At 40.2% G+C, this 15872-nt stretch overlaps 1 protein-coding gene across 2 annotated transcripts in view; it reads right to left on the minus strand.

Moving 5' to 3' along the window:
• The window catches only part of LOC309718381 (spermatid perinuclear RNA-binding protein-like), a 102458-nt gene that overhangs the window by 35408 nt on the left and 51178 nt on the right, over positions 1 to 15872 (minus strand). For both annotated transcript variants that reach the window (XM_082553536.1, XM_082553537.1), the window contains exons 3-5: positions 11782 to 12011; positions 10264 to 10429; positions 6173 to 6317 (exon numbers count right to left, since the gene is read on the minus strand). In XM_082553536.1, coding sequence (XP_082409662.1) covers positions 6173 to 6317; positions 10264 to 10429; positions 11782 to 12011 — 541 coding nt within the window. The remainder of the gene's footprint in view (positions 1 to 6172; positions 6318 to 10263; positions 10430 to 11781; positions 12012 to 15872) is intronic.

Below are 15872 nucleotides of genomic sequence, written 5' to 3' on the forward strand. Positions count from 1 at the left end.
CAGTGTGGGTTCCTTTGGCTTCTTCTCACAGTCAAAAAGCAGGCATGTTAGGTTAACTGGTGATTCTCGGTTGTTATTAGGAACCCTAATAAACCCCCCTCCCCCCCAAAAAACTATAATGACATTTTTCTCAACTTAAGGCTCTATTCAACCATTTTGAGTTTTTATGTTTTGTTGTTTTAAAAGGTGCTTTTAACTTGTTCTGCTTGGTATGAACACTGTGAAAAAACAAAAAAACCCAATCAGATTTATTAAGACGGCTTGTTTGTTTTGCTGTTTTGAAGTTATAAATTTCAAAATTCAAAATTGTAGAAACAGATGTCATGTGCTACTTTTACTATAAGTACTATTTATTAGACTGACTTAAAACATTTTATTCAATAAAGACAATATGCAGGCAGCTGTGATTTGCCTGATGCAATACTATATACAAAAATAACTACTGATGTCATCCCATCAACTATTTTAATTATTTCTTTCTTTATATTTTTTGTCTAACAACACAAAACTAAAAACATTTGGACAACTAGCAATTATCTGATCTGAGAAGCTGAAAAAAGTGAGTGTTTGTATTTTCAAAATCCCTGACTGACATAAAATTGCCAAATATCAATTTTGTGTTGTTTAATCAACTAAACAGTTCATTCTTATCTAACACGTGTAGCTTTGTCTCTGCTCTTTGCTTTGTAAGTCAGTTTGATACAAACTGCAGGGATTAAAGCATCATTCATCATCAACACTGAACTTCTTTTTAATCCTGTGTACTGAATATAAACCTAAACCAATGATAAATTTTGGTAATTAACCAGAGTTAAATTTTAAAATTAAGACCTACAAGAAGCTACTAGAGGCATTAGCTTGTCTCATGGCTTGGCATTTGTTTTAAATATTCTGATTAGCTTTCATTTAAAGATGACTGCCTGTAATTGAGTTCACAGGACTGCCGAGCGCCACCTACAAATTAAATTACATCTAAATGACAGCAACAACCAGATTTAGATGGACCAGCTGGCCAGTCATTAAAAAGTGAATTATTCTGGCAACAAACTCAAAGCTCCACTACAGCAGAGGGCTAAAAACACACGTAGATTTAATCATGAAGGAAAAATAAGGAGTATGTGTGTGAAACAGTGAGCGGTGAAAATCATTTCCCAGAGGCAGGCCATGAAGGAACCATCAGTCAGAGGTCAACACCACATACAAATAAGGACAACCCCCACTAAATTCTCCCCGACATCATTAGCTTAGGGGAATTTCGATTAGTGACCGGGACATCAGAGTAATTCAATTAACACAATTTTTCCAACATGAAATTATGGGATGTCACTCTGAGCCAATAACAACTGATCAACAGACAGAGGTCAGCCCCAGTAATTAAAGCAAAGGGAGCACAGGTGTGGATGTTGGCTGCTGGGTAATGTAGTCATTTTGTCCTTTTGGTGTGTGTGCTCTATCAGTAGACATGGACCAGAATTTCATGGTGACCCAGTGAGAAGTCCAGTTAACAGAGGAAGGGGTGGGAGAAGAAGGAGGCGGATAGAGGAGCATGTCTGAGGCAGAGAGTGAGAGTGGGTTGGTTTGGTTTGGTTGTTGGGGAAGCCCCTTGTACCCGGGGTTTCCTGCTGTTGGGTGTGGGGGATGCCTCGTCAGCAGCGGGGCCGCAGAGATGTGCCAATCCACGCAGCGAGGCGACCTGCGGAGCTATGGCAACAAAACCAAGAGTCAGTGAGCAGCGGCCAGCTACAGGAGGCACACGATAAAAACCAGGGAACCACTTAGACTGTCAGGGGTCAGTCACCAGAAAAAAGACCCTCAGAGACCCTGCAAGGTAGCACAGATAGGGTTGAGTTTGGCTGGCATTTTATTACTGATAAAACTCTATTTTAACATGTGTAAAAGACAAAAACCCAGAAACAGCTGAAGTTAGAACTAAACTTGATTTTGATTTGATATCACCTTTACTTGGCAAAGAAAGAAGAGACACCCCATTGGTAACCTTATTATTTAAAAAGAGAGAATGAAACAAACAGTATGTGTCAAACATGTGTCCTGGGGCCATTCTCAGCCTGCCAAAGGGTTCTATTCAACCCACCAGATGGCTTTTTCAAAGCCTGAAAACTGCAGTTAAGTAATTAATTGCTCGGATTTTTCAATAAAATGCACTGGTACACATCAGTGGAGATGTATGGAGTGTTAAAGTAGACAATCTGTTTCAATCAAAGAATTTAAAAACCCTACTGTTTATTAATCAAACCTCTACAAGTGTAGGTTTAGCAATTTTGCATTGTTATCTGTTTAACTTTTTTAAACAAGTGACGCTTTCAGTGGTTTCACGACCTTCATATCAAATCAATTATTTATTTGTATTATGATCCATGTTCTACTGCTTATCAGGACTTGACTGTGACACTTAAGCATTCAGAAACCCCGCCTTGGAAAGCGTCAGGGTTGGACATGTCTGAAGCATCTCACCTCACCACACGTTCTCAACTTTTCTAGGCAACAACCATGAGCGCTGCATGTGCGAATACAAATGCCCTGCACAGCTCATGTTTAACCTGCCAGCTCTCTATTTTAAAGTCTGTGTAAGTTCAGTTTGTGCTGAAAAATGCTGCTAATATTTCAGTGAATTCGCAGCTAGAAAGTGGGTGTCATGTCCTGCCAACTGTGTAATCTCTCCAGACCTGATTCTCCTGAAACTGTCTGTGTGGAAACAGCCTTAATCAGATGTAATTTCAGGTTTGCAAAGTATTTGGAAACGTTAAACTCTATGGCCGTCCTAAATACCTTTTTTATGGATCCATCCATCTATTTCAACCATCCATCTATATTTTCTGCCTCTTATTGGCATCCAGATCACAAGCCCAGAGGCTCAGACTTTTCTCTCTCTCCGACTCCACCAGCTCTTCTTGAGGGTGGAGGTTAGATCTACATGTAGTTAGATATACCCAAATCTCTACTCGGAGCTCTTTGTCCTCTCTCTAAAGCTGAGATTAGACCACCTTCAGCAGCTGGTATTTGTAAACATCATCTTTCAGTAACTAACCAAAGCTTGATGCCACAGGTGAAGTAAGAACCAATGTTCTACAATAAATGTGGTCAAATTTAAAAGGAGTTACACAGTTAGCGAATGTTTATTAACCTGCACAATGTAACACAAAATTTAAATCTCATGTTATATTGCAGACATTGAAACACTCATGCATGTGTTTCTGTCTACAGACAAAACTCAGTTCTGGCATGCTTGTCACAGAACTTCATGAACTTGTTAAGTCTAAACTGACGCAGGGCTGATGATGCAAGAAGAGTCAAAAATGTGCCTCCACATTACAGTTTCCACTTTCTGAAACTAAATAAAACCAGATAAAATTGCATGTCTGCTGGGCACAGATACAAAGCTGCTCAGAGCCAGCTCATCACAAAATTAACTAGTCAATATCTATAGTCTGCAAAGTAACATCTGAATCAAATGACACACAAATAGAGCCATTTGGCCACAATCACCAAACGTACATTTGGAAAAAAGGAGTCAGTGCTTGATGGAAAGAATCAACTGCTGACTTTTTAGCACTGGGGTGGAAATATTCTGCTTTGGGTTTGTGTAACAGCTAGTGGCACAGAAACATTACAATGATGGAGGGAAGGATGGATTGCGCTAAATTTCAATTGCATTGATGTCCTGCAGTCAGTCAAGAAAATGAAACAGAAAAGATTACTTCAGCAACAGCAGAAAAAGCCAAAGAAGACATCAAAAGCCACTTTTAGCTACTATAAGAAACATAAGCTGGAGCGTTCAGAATTTCCCCTCAGCCATTTGAGCTGAACATCTGCAGTGAGAACTTAAAGTAATCTGGAGAAAGAGGGTTTAAAAGTGAGAACAGAATAAAAAGACTATTACCTGACTATAAAAAGCATTTGCAAACTGCCATAGAGGGACTGCTGAGTACTAACTTAGTAGGATACCCAAATCTTTGCAATTTTTACAATTGCTGTTTATTTTTCTGCAGAGGAAACGTCCTCCTGGGTGGTCCAACTGTATACATGCATCCTCCTCACATTCGAATAAAATGAGTAATTCTTGCTTAAAATGTGTAATTTTTCTCCCATTTTTTTAAGATCTACTTGTTCCAAATTCTATTGGTTGGATCCAAATTTTACTCTGCATGTAGCAAAAACAAATAAAACAAAAAATAATCCTGCTGGTCGCTTAACAATCAACAGCGTCAATCCTTAGATTCATTCAATAAACTGCCAAAGCACTCTTTGAATGTGTACAGATGCCAGGAAGGAGGTGCAGGAGTCCTCTGCTTTCACTGATGTACCGTACTTCCAAGTGAAGACTGAAAACTTTTCACATCACATGACATTGTGACAGCCTTCTCACAGTCTTGGAGGTGGGTCCAAGCTGCAGCCTCTGGACCTGACAAATGGTCAAGTCACAAAGACTACATTTCCTCTAATGGCCAATTGAAGCTGCCTTCAAAAGTTATCCAAAGACTACCAGTTTAAATGGCCAGCGAAGTCTGAATTCCAGCTTCATATCTACTCACCCTATATATAAACCTACTTTTGTGTCCGCACTTTCCACAAACCCACCCATCACTTACAGTAACACATCCACTGACTACTTGAATTAATGAAACTACTGCCTTGCACACACCATTGTTGTCCTGTGTTGGTTTAAATGCATTTTGTTTCTCTTTTCGTTGAGCCTCTTGCTTGGATTCCTATTTGTCACAGCTCTGAAAGAGTAACTGGGAGACTCCAAACGCTGACTCCGAGATTATGCAATGAGCTGACTGACAGCAGACGGCCCAGTGCACAAAAACACTCAGAGAGATGCATTGGTGCTGCAGAGTGCTGTCTTTTTATGTAACAAACAAGCTTCAGCTGAGTTCCGACACCAGCTCACAGTGTTGCAGGTTACCTTTTTGGACTTGACGGTTTGGATTTCAGCCGTTTAAACCAACCTTGGGGACAGGCCAAAAGATGTTCTTTATGTATTCAGTAGTTTAACAGTGCTATATCTAAATATCCAACTATGTGAAAACATGCTAGGTCAACCAGAGACACACCTGCTAAAAAGAATCCTAATATCTCAGGATAATATCTCGTTAAATAGAAATTATTAAACCAAGCATGAAAAAAAAAAAAAGGTGTTTAAATGAAGTGTTTCTTCAGGGAGCTACTCTGTGGTTCACCTGAGTCTATTTAGAATATTTCATTTAAATTCTGCTGAAGTGTATGAAAACAGTATAATATGTCACTGTGTTTCATTTCACACTGAAATGAAACAAAAGAAACTGTGTCCTTGTGAGTCCTGACAGGGTGCTGAAGCTGAAGAAAAACAGTTTTCCCTTCCTTCCCTGAGCTCGGCTGTGCTCTGCCTCTCTCCTGTTTGGCACAATCCATTTTTTTTTTACCTTTTTTGTGAAGGCTCAATCTTTCCCACTGTGAGTGAGAACCACTAAGGGACTCGCGCTTCTGTAATGGCAGCTCTTCAGTCCCAGCTCGCCTATCATTCATTTTTAATTTCCTTCCCATCTGTGGGCCGAGAACAAACAATGAAACCGCTGATGGCAAACGCCGGCGGCTCTTGAGCACGTTTCCCATCAAATTTGGTCACCTGAAATGAGATTTTATTTTTTTTATTTTTTCCACAGCTGGTTACACGAGATGAAATATCTGTTTGGTGACACATATTGGTTCACTTGTACAGCCAGAGTTGTTTAAAATATATCTATTCTGTTTAAAAGAAGGCTGACTCTTTTCTTATCAGAGTTGCAGGAATGCAGGATGACACAAAAGGACACCAAAGACGGAAATATCTTTTTTCGTCAATCCAAGCCAAACATTCTCAGTGGAAATCATCTCTCCTTGGCTATTTCCACAACACTTGACCCAGATCCATATCATCCCTTCTCCTTTTTTCTGCCCGTTTGCCTCTCAGCTTTCAGACCTCTTGCTGTATCATCCTCCAGTTTTCCCCAGACTGTCTTTTAGTTTAAGCTCAGGTTTACCTTCACATCCCTCCCCTCTTCCTTCCCTTTCAGCCTTCTGTAGTCATAAAAAGGTCAGATAAAAACAGGTGAGGCATCTTGCCGAAACAGGAGGCACAGATGAAGGTGGGTGGAGGGAGGGGGTGGAAGGGGAATGGAGGAGGAGTCAATACCTTCTTCCGTGGCGCTCTGCTCGTCCCTCATGGCTAAGGACGAGAGGGTGATCTTCAGCGTGAGATCGGGGTCTTTGGTGGTGCAGACCTGGATGGCCGCCTCGGGCACGCACGACCGCACCTCGTATTTGTCGTCGGTCATTGTCTGCAAAGCAAAACTGCACGATTAATTAAAAATCGAATCACAGTTGTAGCACTGACTCCTGCTGTTTGTAACAAGGCATCACTGCTCTACCTATTTGGAGACTGTTTTACCTCAAGCTCAGGGAACTAATGGTCAGATTTTATTGTTAAATTAAGAAAATAAGATGTAAAATATGAACGGACATACTTAGTTTTTACAGAGCTATTCGTATTTTCTCTTGTTTTATGAGAAGTCTCAGCCATGTGAAGAAACTCAAAGCAGCAGCCACATGCTGGGTGTTAAAAAGCACTGAATTTGATGAAGTTGCTCATACATTTATGTTATTCCTAATCTGCTGAATGCAACAGCTCATTACCATTTTTGGAAAATCTCCGGTTGGGTTGGTGTCCCCCCCCCCCGAGTCCTTCATGTCACACAGCTGTCTCAAGATCCCAGAGTTTTTCCTCCCAGGAGCTTTCTGCTTTCTGTTTTTCAGCTTGTAGTCTGAGCTCAATTACTGCTTGAGTAGGCTTTGGTCATGTGCAGTTAAAAAGTATCAGTGGACAGGAAAAGAGGTGATGCTCTATACTTTTGCTTTAATTCGATTTTGAAATCATCAGCTTTCTTTTTTCATTGGCTTCCTAAACGAATCTCCGGCATGTTTTGTGATTTTTTTTTAAAGTAATTTCCTCTATTATGTTACACTTCCTGGTCTATTTACACTGTCAGTTTGTGATTATCTTCTCCGCCCTTGTTAGTACCAGCTCTGTATAATTTGCCTACCTGTGTTCAATCAGTCACCTCAGTATATATAACTCACGGCTTTCACCTTCCACTCGCCAGATGGTCTTGTTTTTTGGCTCAGGCTTTCTAGCTGGTTTCTGTTGTTCCTCTTGTTTTTCATTTTCCCTCGTGTATGACCTTTTGTTCCATTTCATGGAATATTTGTCTTGCTGTTTGTTTTCCTGTGTATGACCCCTGCCTCCTTTACATTAAAGATTTAGAGTTTGACTTTTTCCCTACTCCTAGTTGGACGTGACAAGACAGTGGCTGTATTTTTATTCTAATGGAGTCCATTATTTACAAAGTGAGCATCACATTTTATTCAGAAGCAAATGTTTGAGACAATAGACATTTTGAATAAACAGTCTATTTCCTGGTAGGAATTTTACAGTGATTACAAGCAAGAAAAATGTATGAATTATGAGCGAATTAAAAAAATTACTGTGTTAAAAAGAGAAACTCAGAGCGCCCCATCGGTGGGTGTCACATGACCTCTGTCGTATTGGTGGGATTAGTGTTTTTGTTAAGGCCCCAGGTCACTCCAATCCTCCCTGCTTGTGTAATTTAACAGTTTTTTATTCTGATTAGTCTGTGCAGACCTGTTCATTTTCCATGTCTTCCTCAGCTCCTGACTCCTCCTGTGTCCTGCCTTTGATTGGTCCAGCGAGCGGTCTGCCCCATTCCTCTTTGTTGTTTGGTACTTGATTAAAATTACTTAATTCCTTTACAAACATAGCAGGCATCAATAGAAAGGTTTGCGTGCTGTGGGTTTTCTCCCAGCGAGGTTTCAGTTTCAGTAAGCTGCTCATGTTTCTCTCTGTTTGAGGCAGAAAGCTGGATGAGGTACTAACTGTTACTAATTTTTCTACAAACACCAAGCTGTTAGATATCAGTCAGTCAGGTCAGTGACCTAAGGATTAAATTTTTTTCCTCTGGTAGCTTTTACGCTTTTATTACTCTGTGTCTTTGCGTTGTGTTGCAGCCAATCACATTGCACTCCCGCGTCTTTCCTTTATTGTGTGTGTTTGCTTTTATCTGTGGACTGTGAAACCTGCTCGGACTAGCTCACGAAACCTTCTGCCATCTGGTTAACGAATATTGCTCTCCCTTCACGTAGCAAAGTGGGGTTGTAACAGCTGTGAACATATATATCAGGAATTTACCTGTACATGAGTCATTATATTAAAACTAAATAATCCTGCTGACCTTATTATTGAACAGCCTCTGCCCATTTGCAACCATTCCTTTATTTAAATAACAGATTATCTTTTTATAATTTATGGAAATGCGTGTGAAAGATGACCTTTAGGCACTGAAAGAAATAATGGCAAAGCACATCTCAACAATGAAACACTAAGCAGGCCCATCAAGGCGGCAAAAGGCACAAACAGTTGTGTTTACATGCAGCTTTTCATCTCGAGTTTACACGCCTGTTATTGCCAGCCGGTTCCCAGCATGCCTCTTTTCTTTTATTCCACCCTTAAGATTGCTGTTACCTTCAGTGGCATGTTTTCAAGTGCTTTCTCTCTATCGCGTCTCTCTGAGAAATGACCCCATCAATCACCCCACTGCCTGCCAATCTGCCAGTTTGGCCCAGGAAACGAGAGCTTCAAATGGTTTCCTCCCTTGATGATAAAGCACGCACGGCAGCTTTGGCAGGTAATTAACTGAGATGAGGGGAAGAGGAAGAAATTTAGGCTCTGTGGATGACACTGCTGCTTTGTTAGCGACTGCAGTTGCTTGGGGAAACACTGCGTAGGGAGGCGATCTTCTGATGAAATTATTTGTACGACTCAGGAGCACAGAGCTCAGAGCTGGGATGCTTAAACTCGCTGAGCTCTCAGAGTGTCGGGATGCATCATATTCAAGTGAAATGAGCAAAAGCAGGGAAAGTCCCAGTGGCCAGAGGTGCAGGGGTGAGTTTACACTATAGAGTCTGGGCTTTGGATGTCTAAAGGAAACAGAATGGCAGACATAAATCAAGTACGATCTCAGCAGCAGCAGCAGTCACTTCCTTATATCATATCCACTTCAAATCATCTCCTCTGTACCCTCTCCTCTCCCATGGACTAAAAATAATCCTTTTCTGGTTTAAGAAAAAAGAAACACCGTCACCCAGACAGATGTCTATAAAAGTCTGTGCTCCATTCAGACTGCAGCGCTCCTCCGTTGGTTTGTGCTTAAATTTATTTTTAAATGTGCTGCTAAAGCTCTGCAGGAGTCTTAATTAGAGGTCTAAACAATGATTAAACGATTATTTGTTTTTTGCATGGATTGGAATATCAATAACAACCCATTTTAAATATTAAAATTAATTAACCTAAGAACATGAAAATGATCTAATAAATTTAGGCTTTTATAAACAAGCCAAACGCAAGTGTGGTACAAAACCATGTAATCCTTCCTAGTTTTGAAAGCCTATCTTTGTTACACATCACAGTGAAGAGAAAGTATTTGGATTCTGGATTGAACGGAGTCTGAAACCTTGACTTTTATTTCTGCTTTTCTCCATTTACTGTCCACGGTTCATTAGAGTGCCTGCATCATTTTAAAAATCCAAATGAATATATTTTAAAACATAAATTTTTTTAATCAAGGCCTCAGTCACACCTGCGAAGAGACCAGTCACCACTGCATGTCAACCATTAGTCACTAGTGTACAGTGGAAAAATGTCTATCCTCTAACTGTGTGGCGAGTGGTCGTAAAGAAAGTGAGTCACAAAAAACCTGGTTGCTAACATTTTACATGATGACGGTCGGAGAGACCAAAGTGAAAAACAGTCTCCAAGATTTCCAATTAATATGAAGCATTAATTGAAGCACTCGCTCGGATGCACACAGAATTATTTGAACTGTCTATAAAGAAGTTGTTTTTTTCTTTTCTTTTTTTTTAATTACTTTAAACCTTTTTTAAGGGAAAGGCTTGATATTCATCGCAGCTGATGTATTTTATACACTATACATTACTGTCCCATTGAGCCACATGAGAGCTCCTCTACTGGTCTTATCATCATCATCATCATTATGAGCACGTCTGTTCTTCAATGTCACCAAACAACCTCTGTGGGTGTTGTTCCACTGAAGCTTGGATCATAAACACTTTTTAAAGCCTCCCTCAGCTGCGTGGCTCATTTTAAATGCGGAGTGCTGAACACCACAGTGGTGGAGGTGTGGCTGAGCGTACCTGGATCTGAAGGGGGAGGTTGGCGCTGATGGTGTAGAGCAGCAGTTTGGTGGGTTTCTCTCTGCACATTAGAACCAATTCCAGGTCCATGTCCCCTTTGATGAGGAGCCCTTTGGCTACCAGGCCGACACGCGTCACCCCACACAGCACCGATGCAGCATCCAGCCTGAGGGCAGATGGAAGGCAGCCAGCGTCAGATTATCCCACAGCCATGCAGAGAGTTTAGAGGTGATAACACACACACTGAAGCCAGAGAACGAGCCCTGGGCTGCTCAACAGGGTCTGATATTCCAAATGGATTAGCAACATTGAACAATGCTGAACAAGAATCTAGTGAACGATCTCTGCTGTCTGCAAAGGTAACGATCCTTTTTCTTTTCTTTTTTTTTTTTTTTAAACAAATCTGAGCTAAAACAAATATTTCTCATGTATTTTTCCTCACTGGTTAGCTTTTTCACTAGTTTTTTAGGCCAATAAATATTTAAAAATTGTTTAACTTAAAAACAGAAAACATTGACAAGAACTTTTGTTAATGGTTCCTTAAATATGAAAAATAAGAGATAATAGTAGGAAATTATACATTTGATTAGTTTCAAGGCTAATAAAAATACATTTTTTAAAAATGCTTTATGTGTAGTATATGTGGTATGAAGTATGCAATCAGAGTTTTGCAGCTCTTTCCATAAAAAAAATAAAAATGAAAGCATACCCATACCCAATCTAAATTTGGCCCATTTTATTATTGTTGGGTGCTTGGGATTTTTGTAATATGCAGGTCATTCCCACTTTTACTATATTTTTTAATGCCTGTGAAGCACACGGAAGCCAAACATTCCCATAGACTTCAGTACAACCAGAAGTATTTTTATAACCAGATGAGTCACCCCCTGCTGACCATTAAAGAGAATGCAGGCTTGGTGTATTTATATATTCAATCTGTGTATGTGCGTGTCACTTGCAGAAGTCCTGCAGATCGTGAATGACATGCTGAGCAAAGGGGCAGGTACCACGTGTACTTCACAAAGCTCCTTCAGGATCCCCTCCTCCCAAAGAAAAACAGTTCATGTGTGTACTAACATGTGTCTGTACTGACCTGCACCATCACATGAAAAACCAAAGATTTTCTTTAACCGTCCTGGTTCCCTTTTATTTGTATAAAACCAGCTCTGCACTAAATCTTCATATAGGTGTTTTGCTAATATAGAAGCTCTGTGTGGATGTTTAGGCTACAAGCCAAATGCAGTGAATTTATGACCGCTGTGCGTGTTTAATTGCCCAGTCATCACACCTCACTACCCGATGAAGATATACGACACAGTTTTATAACGGGAGCGAGCTGTGCACAGGAAACAGCTGAAGGTAAAAACATTCTTTAAAAACTAGAACAAGACATAAATTTATGTCATGTTACGCTCTGAAAACGAGTTCTTATAAAACTGAGCTGAAGTAAAATACTGCACGAACATAAAAGTCATGGTCACGGTACAAACATTAAAGAGCACTCGCCGTGGGACGTACTTTTTCTCAGCAGCATCTTCCTCCACCGTGTCATCCCCGGCCTCGTTATTGGTGGATGTCTTCCCTGAGGATTTGCTGAGGTCATCCATCCAATCAGAGACTTTCTTGAGGGCTCCCTCCACGGTAGACACCAGCGTCTGGACAGCCTCCAGCTCCTCAGGGGCTGGATAGATGCTGGCGTGCTTGGCCATGACGTGGCGGTCGTCGTTTGCAAACGACCGAAACGACCTCTGGAGAGAAAGAGAGAGAGAGAATTTTTTACTGTCTTTCCAGCTGGTGCTTACATCAGGCATGAATCACACAGAGAGAGCAGGTGGAGGGTCATAGTGAGATTCAAAGACATGGAGACAGGAAATATGTTCACTGATGGACTTAAATGGACTCAGACCCATGGCCTTTACAACTTGTGACCTTTGAGATGGTCTAGTTGATCTAACGTTATTAATCAGCATAAATATCACACCAGTGAGCACATAATGACCCAATGACTGAAAAGAGGCTGTAATGTTTTTTCTTTTTTCAGTAGAAAATGTTTTAAAATGAAAAACAAGACTTGAAGATGCAGTTTAAAACATTCTCAGTTATAAATAACAGAAAGAGTTTCCTATTAAAACAAAACCACAGAGCAGAAAATTTTTTTTTGCTGATTTTCTGTCAACTGTGAGAGCATGTTTGACTCCATTTCCCTGACTGTGAATCCACATTTTTTTGTATTCACCAAACATCACGGATGAAATTAGCCCCTAGCCAACAGAGAGACACTGATTTCCACAGGCAGTGTTGGAGAGTGATGAATTTTATCAAACTGGTCTTGAGGTAGCTGAAAGCTCCTGAGAGCCAAAACAGTGGACTGAGCAGTGAGCAGGCTAGTTGGGAAACTTAGTCGGTCGTTGTTATCTCACAAGAAAGATTAAACAAAAATTCTAAAAACTGCTACAATAATTTGCAGAATAATATTTGATTGCAATAAATATGGCTGTCAGCTGACAGAGTGTGGAGTGCAGATTATAAGTCGTTGCCTCAAGTGCAGGAGTTTGAGTATCACAGCTTCTTCTGGAGGATGAGTCTAGAAAGGGAACGACAGACGCATTAACGTTGATGTGAAAAGAGCCAGGCTCAAAGCAAAGCTGTCAATTTACTGGTTGATCTTTGTTCTGACCCTCCTCTATGGTCACGAGCTGTGGTTAGTGACTGAAAGAAGGCTACAATCGACAGAAAAGAGCTTCCTTACTGGGGTCAGCTTAAGAGATGAGGTGAGAAGTTAATTCATTCAGCAGGGGTTTAAAGTAGAGGTCCTACTCCTCCATATAGAAAGAGGCCAGTTGAAGTGGTTAGGGTGCCTGCTTAAGCATATGATGCCTCTTGGATCTCTCCTAGATCAGGCATTTCAAGCATGTCCTACTGGGAACTCGTGAACCTGTGCAGACCCAGGACATGCCGGAGAGATAAAGTCTCTCGTCTGGCGTAGAAACACCTCAGTGTCTTCCTACATGTGCTTCACTCCTTAGCAGCCTGTGGTAAGCTTGCTTCTGTTCACAATCATTTATTTATTTTGACTAAACTTCAAAGAAACTGACTTCATTAAGATGACAACTTTCTTCCTTTCCAAAGTTAAGTCTAATATTGTTCAATCTGTGACTGATCGATTTTAGGTAATCGCGATCAAAACGTCATTTTTGCCATAATCAAGTAGCCACACTAGACGTATACATGTAAAGTTCATGAATGGACAGTGTTGGGTAACATCACACATTACACCCTTAATCACTAAACTAGTTGTTATTTACCTATGCAAGCTATTCAGTTAGCAGGATGGTTAGATAGAAAGAATTATATGTGTGCAACATTCACTCAAACTCAAGTCATTTAGAATAAGAATAAGAAGAACAGTGAGGTGTACAATATTTAAGGACAATTATTGCAACAACAACTTCTTATTGCATGGAGGGAAAAGCAAAACGTGACCGTAAACAAAGGAAAAACAATTTTAAAAAATAGATTAAGGGGAAAAAAGTCACTATTTAGATATTAATTAATACTAAACACCTCTCCCGCTAATGCACAACTTCCCCGCAGCACCTGCAGACAGGTAAGCACCGTGCCTTTTATGAGAAATTTTGTGAGGTCAGCAAAGCTCCCATTTTAACAGCACTCAGGTACTGAACAGTGTTTATAAATGGTAACATGGTCGGTGCACTTTACTGTTAGCATCACCGGCCTCAGCCGGTCCCAAGCTTGGATAAACAGGAAGATTGTGTCAAGAAGGGCCATCCAGCATAAAACCTGTGCCAGATCAAAAATGCTATCTGTTAACTTATCATTAAGGTAGCAGCTAGCAGCTATGGCTAATAATAAAATAATATTTATGTGAGAGTTGGCATCAAACATTATCAGTCCCTGTCTGTAACATTAATAGAACAGAATAATACAAGTGTTTGTGTCTAGAAACTGTAACACTACTCTTAAAAGCTCAGACTGAGGCTGTGAAAAGTCTAGCAGCAGCTGGACAAAAACAGTGTAGTCGACCTTACCAGCTCTGGTCAGCAATGAAAATATGGAGCCAAGTCACCAGAAACACAGCACCAAGTCAAAAAGCCTAAAATGTTTTGTTTTTTTTATTAACTACCTACGAGAATCTGTCATATACATACATCTTAAAATTATGTTAATGTCTATATTTCTTTGCAGTACATTCGACAGATTAAAATTAGTGCCATCGTTTATGTTAATGCCTCTTTATTTTTGTTTTATAATTTTTTCCCGTCATATCAAAAAAATGTATCAAGTATTGAATATATTCCTGTGTATCTTCTAGTATTGGGTAATTAGCATCGTGACAACCCCAGTTAACATGTCGAAGCTCTACAAAAGCAACACGTTAACGTGGTCACAGGCAGGATTTATGATGCTAAAAGCCTGTAGCTGACTGCATGCAGACCCTAACCAAGAAGCCAAAGCTTAATTGACGACAGCAGAGGTGAACCGTCCTGTAGGACTCTGCATTTCTACACAACATCTGTTTGGTTATATCTGATTTTTTACTGACTTGGCTGTCAGCTTTTATTTAAACAGGCTACTAAAACCCTCCTTTTACGCTTATGTGGATAGAGATTTAAACAGATACATGGAGATATGAAAAGTTTAGTGTTATATATTACTGCAAAAATATAACAACTTACTTTCTTTACAGGGAAAACTAAGGAGTAATAACTACTGAATAACAGGAATCTTTTACAGGCTTCTACAGGCTCTGTCACGACAGTTGAGTTAGTGGAGCAACAATCTGCTCACCAACAACAACCCTGGAAATTGAGGTTCTCTTAACTCACTCCTCTGCCAGTGATGAGTGAAATTATTCAGTGCTGATGATCTGGATCATCACCAGGCTGTCAACAGAGTAATGATTCAAACTAAGAATGTGTTCTGTGCGTTCATTACTCTTTGTGTTCATTGTCCATTGCTTTTAAAGCCATAAATAGAGCATTTAATAAGCAAACTAACTGCTGATGTGGTTTACAGTAGATAAAATGCAGGACAGGTCCACCCACAACAGTTTTATTTACTCATTTACAACCTGCTTCCCAAACAAGTAAAACAAAATGATCAGGACTATATAACACAACATGATGGTCACCTCAGACACTGCAGCCCCAACCATCTGCTGTTCAATCCTTTTGTTTACATGGGGCCGCCAATGAGAGCAATGCTGAGGGGGGCGGGGCTAAAACACAAATTTCTTCCAGACCAAAGCTGAACTGAAGGTAAAAACCAAGTCTGCAATTGCATATGTAGGAAGGGTCTTCCCAGAAACCTGGAGGCTTTTAAAGCAGCAGAATATTCTCTCTCTCTCTCGTTTTATGGCCATGTCACTAAAGTGCCAAATTTGATCAATGATTATAACAGATTTCACATATGCAGATATTCAGCAGCCAAGTTTTAAAGGTCATCAATGCCAAAATACCAGAAAACTGGTTCAATGGTTGCAATTTGGATTATCATTATCATCATCATCATTGTTACTCATCAAACACCATCATCAAAGCACTGCCAACTCCTTTTAATTACAGAGAAAGCAGGCTGAAGCTGAAGCC

Source organism: Aulonocara stuartgranti (genome assembly GCF_965226115.1).
Source record: "Aulonocara stuartgranti genome assembly, chromosome: 12".
Taxonomy (NCBI): Eukaryota; Metazoa; Chordata; class Actinopteri; order Cichliformes; family Cichlidae; genus Aulonocara; species Aulonocara stuartgranti.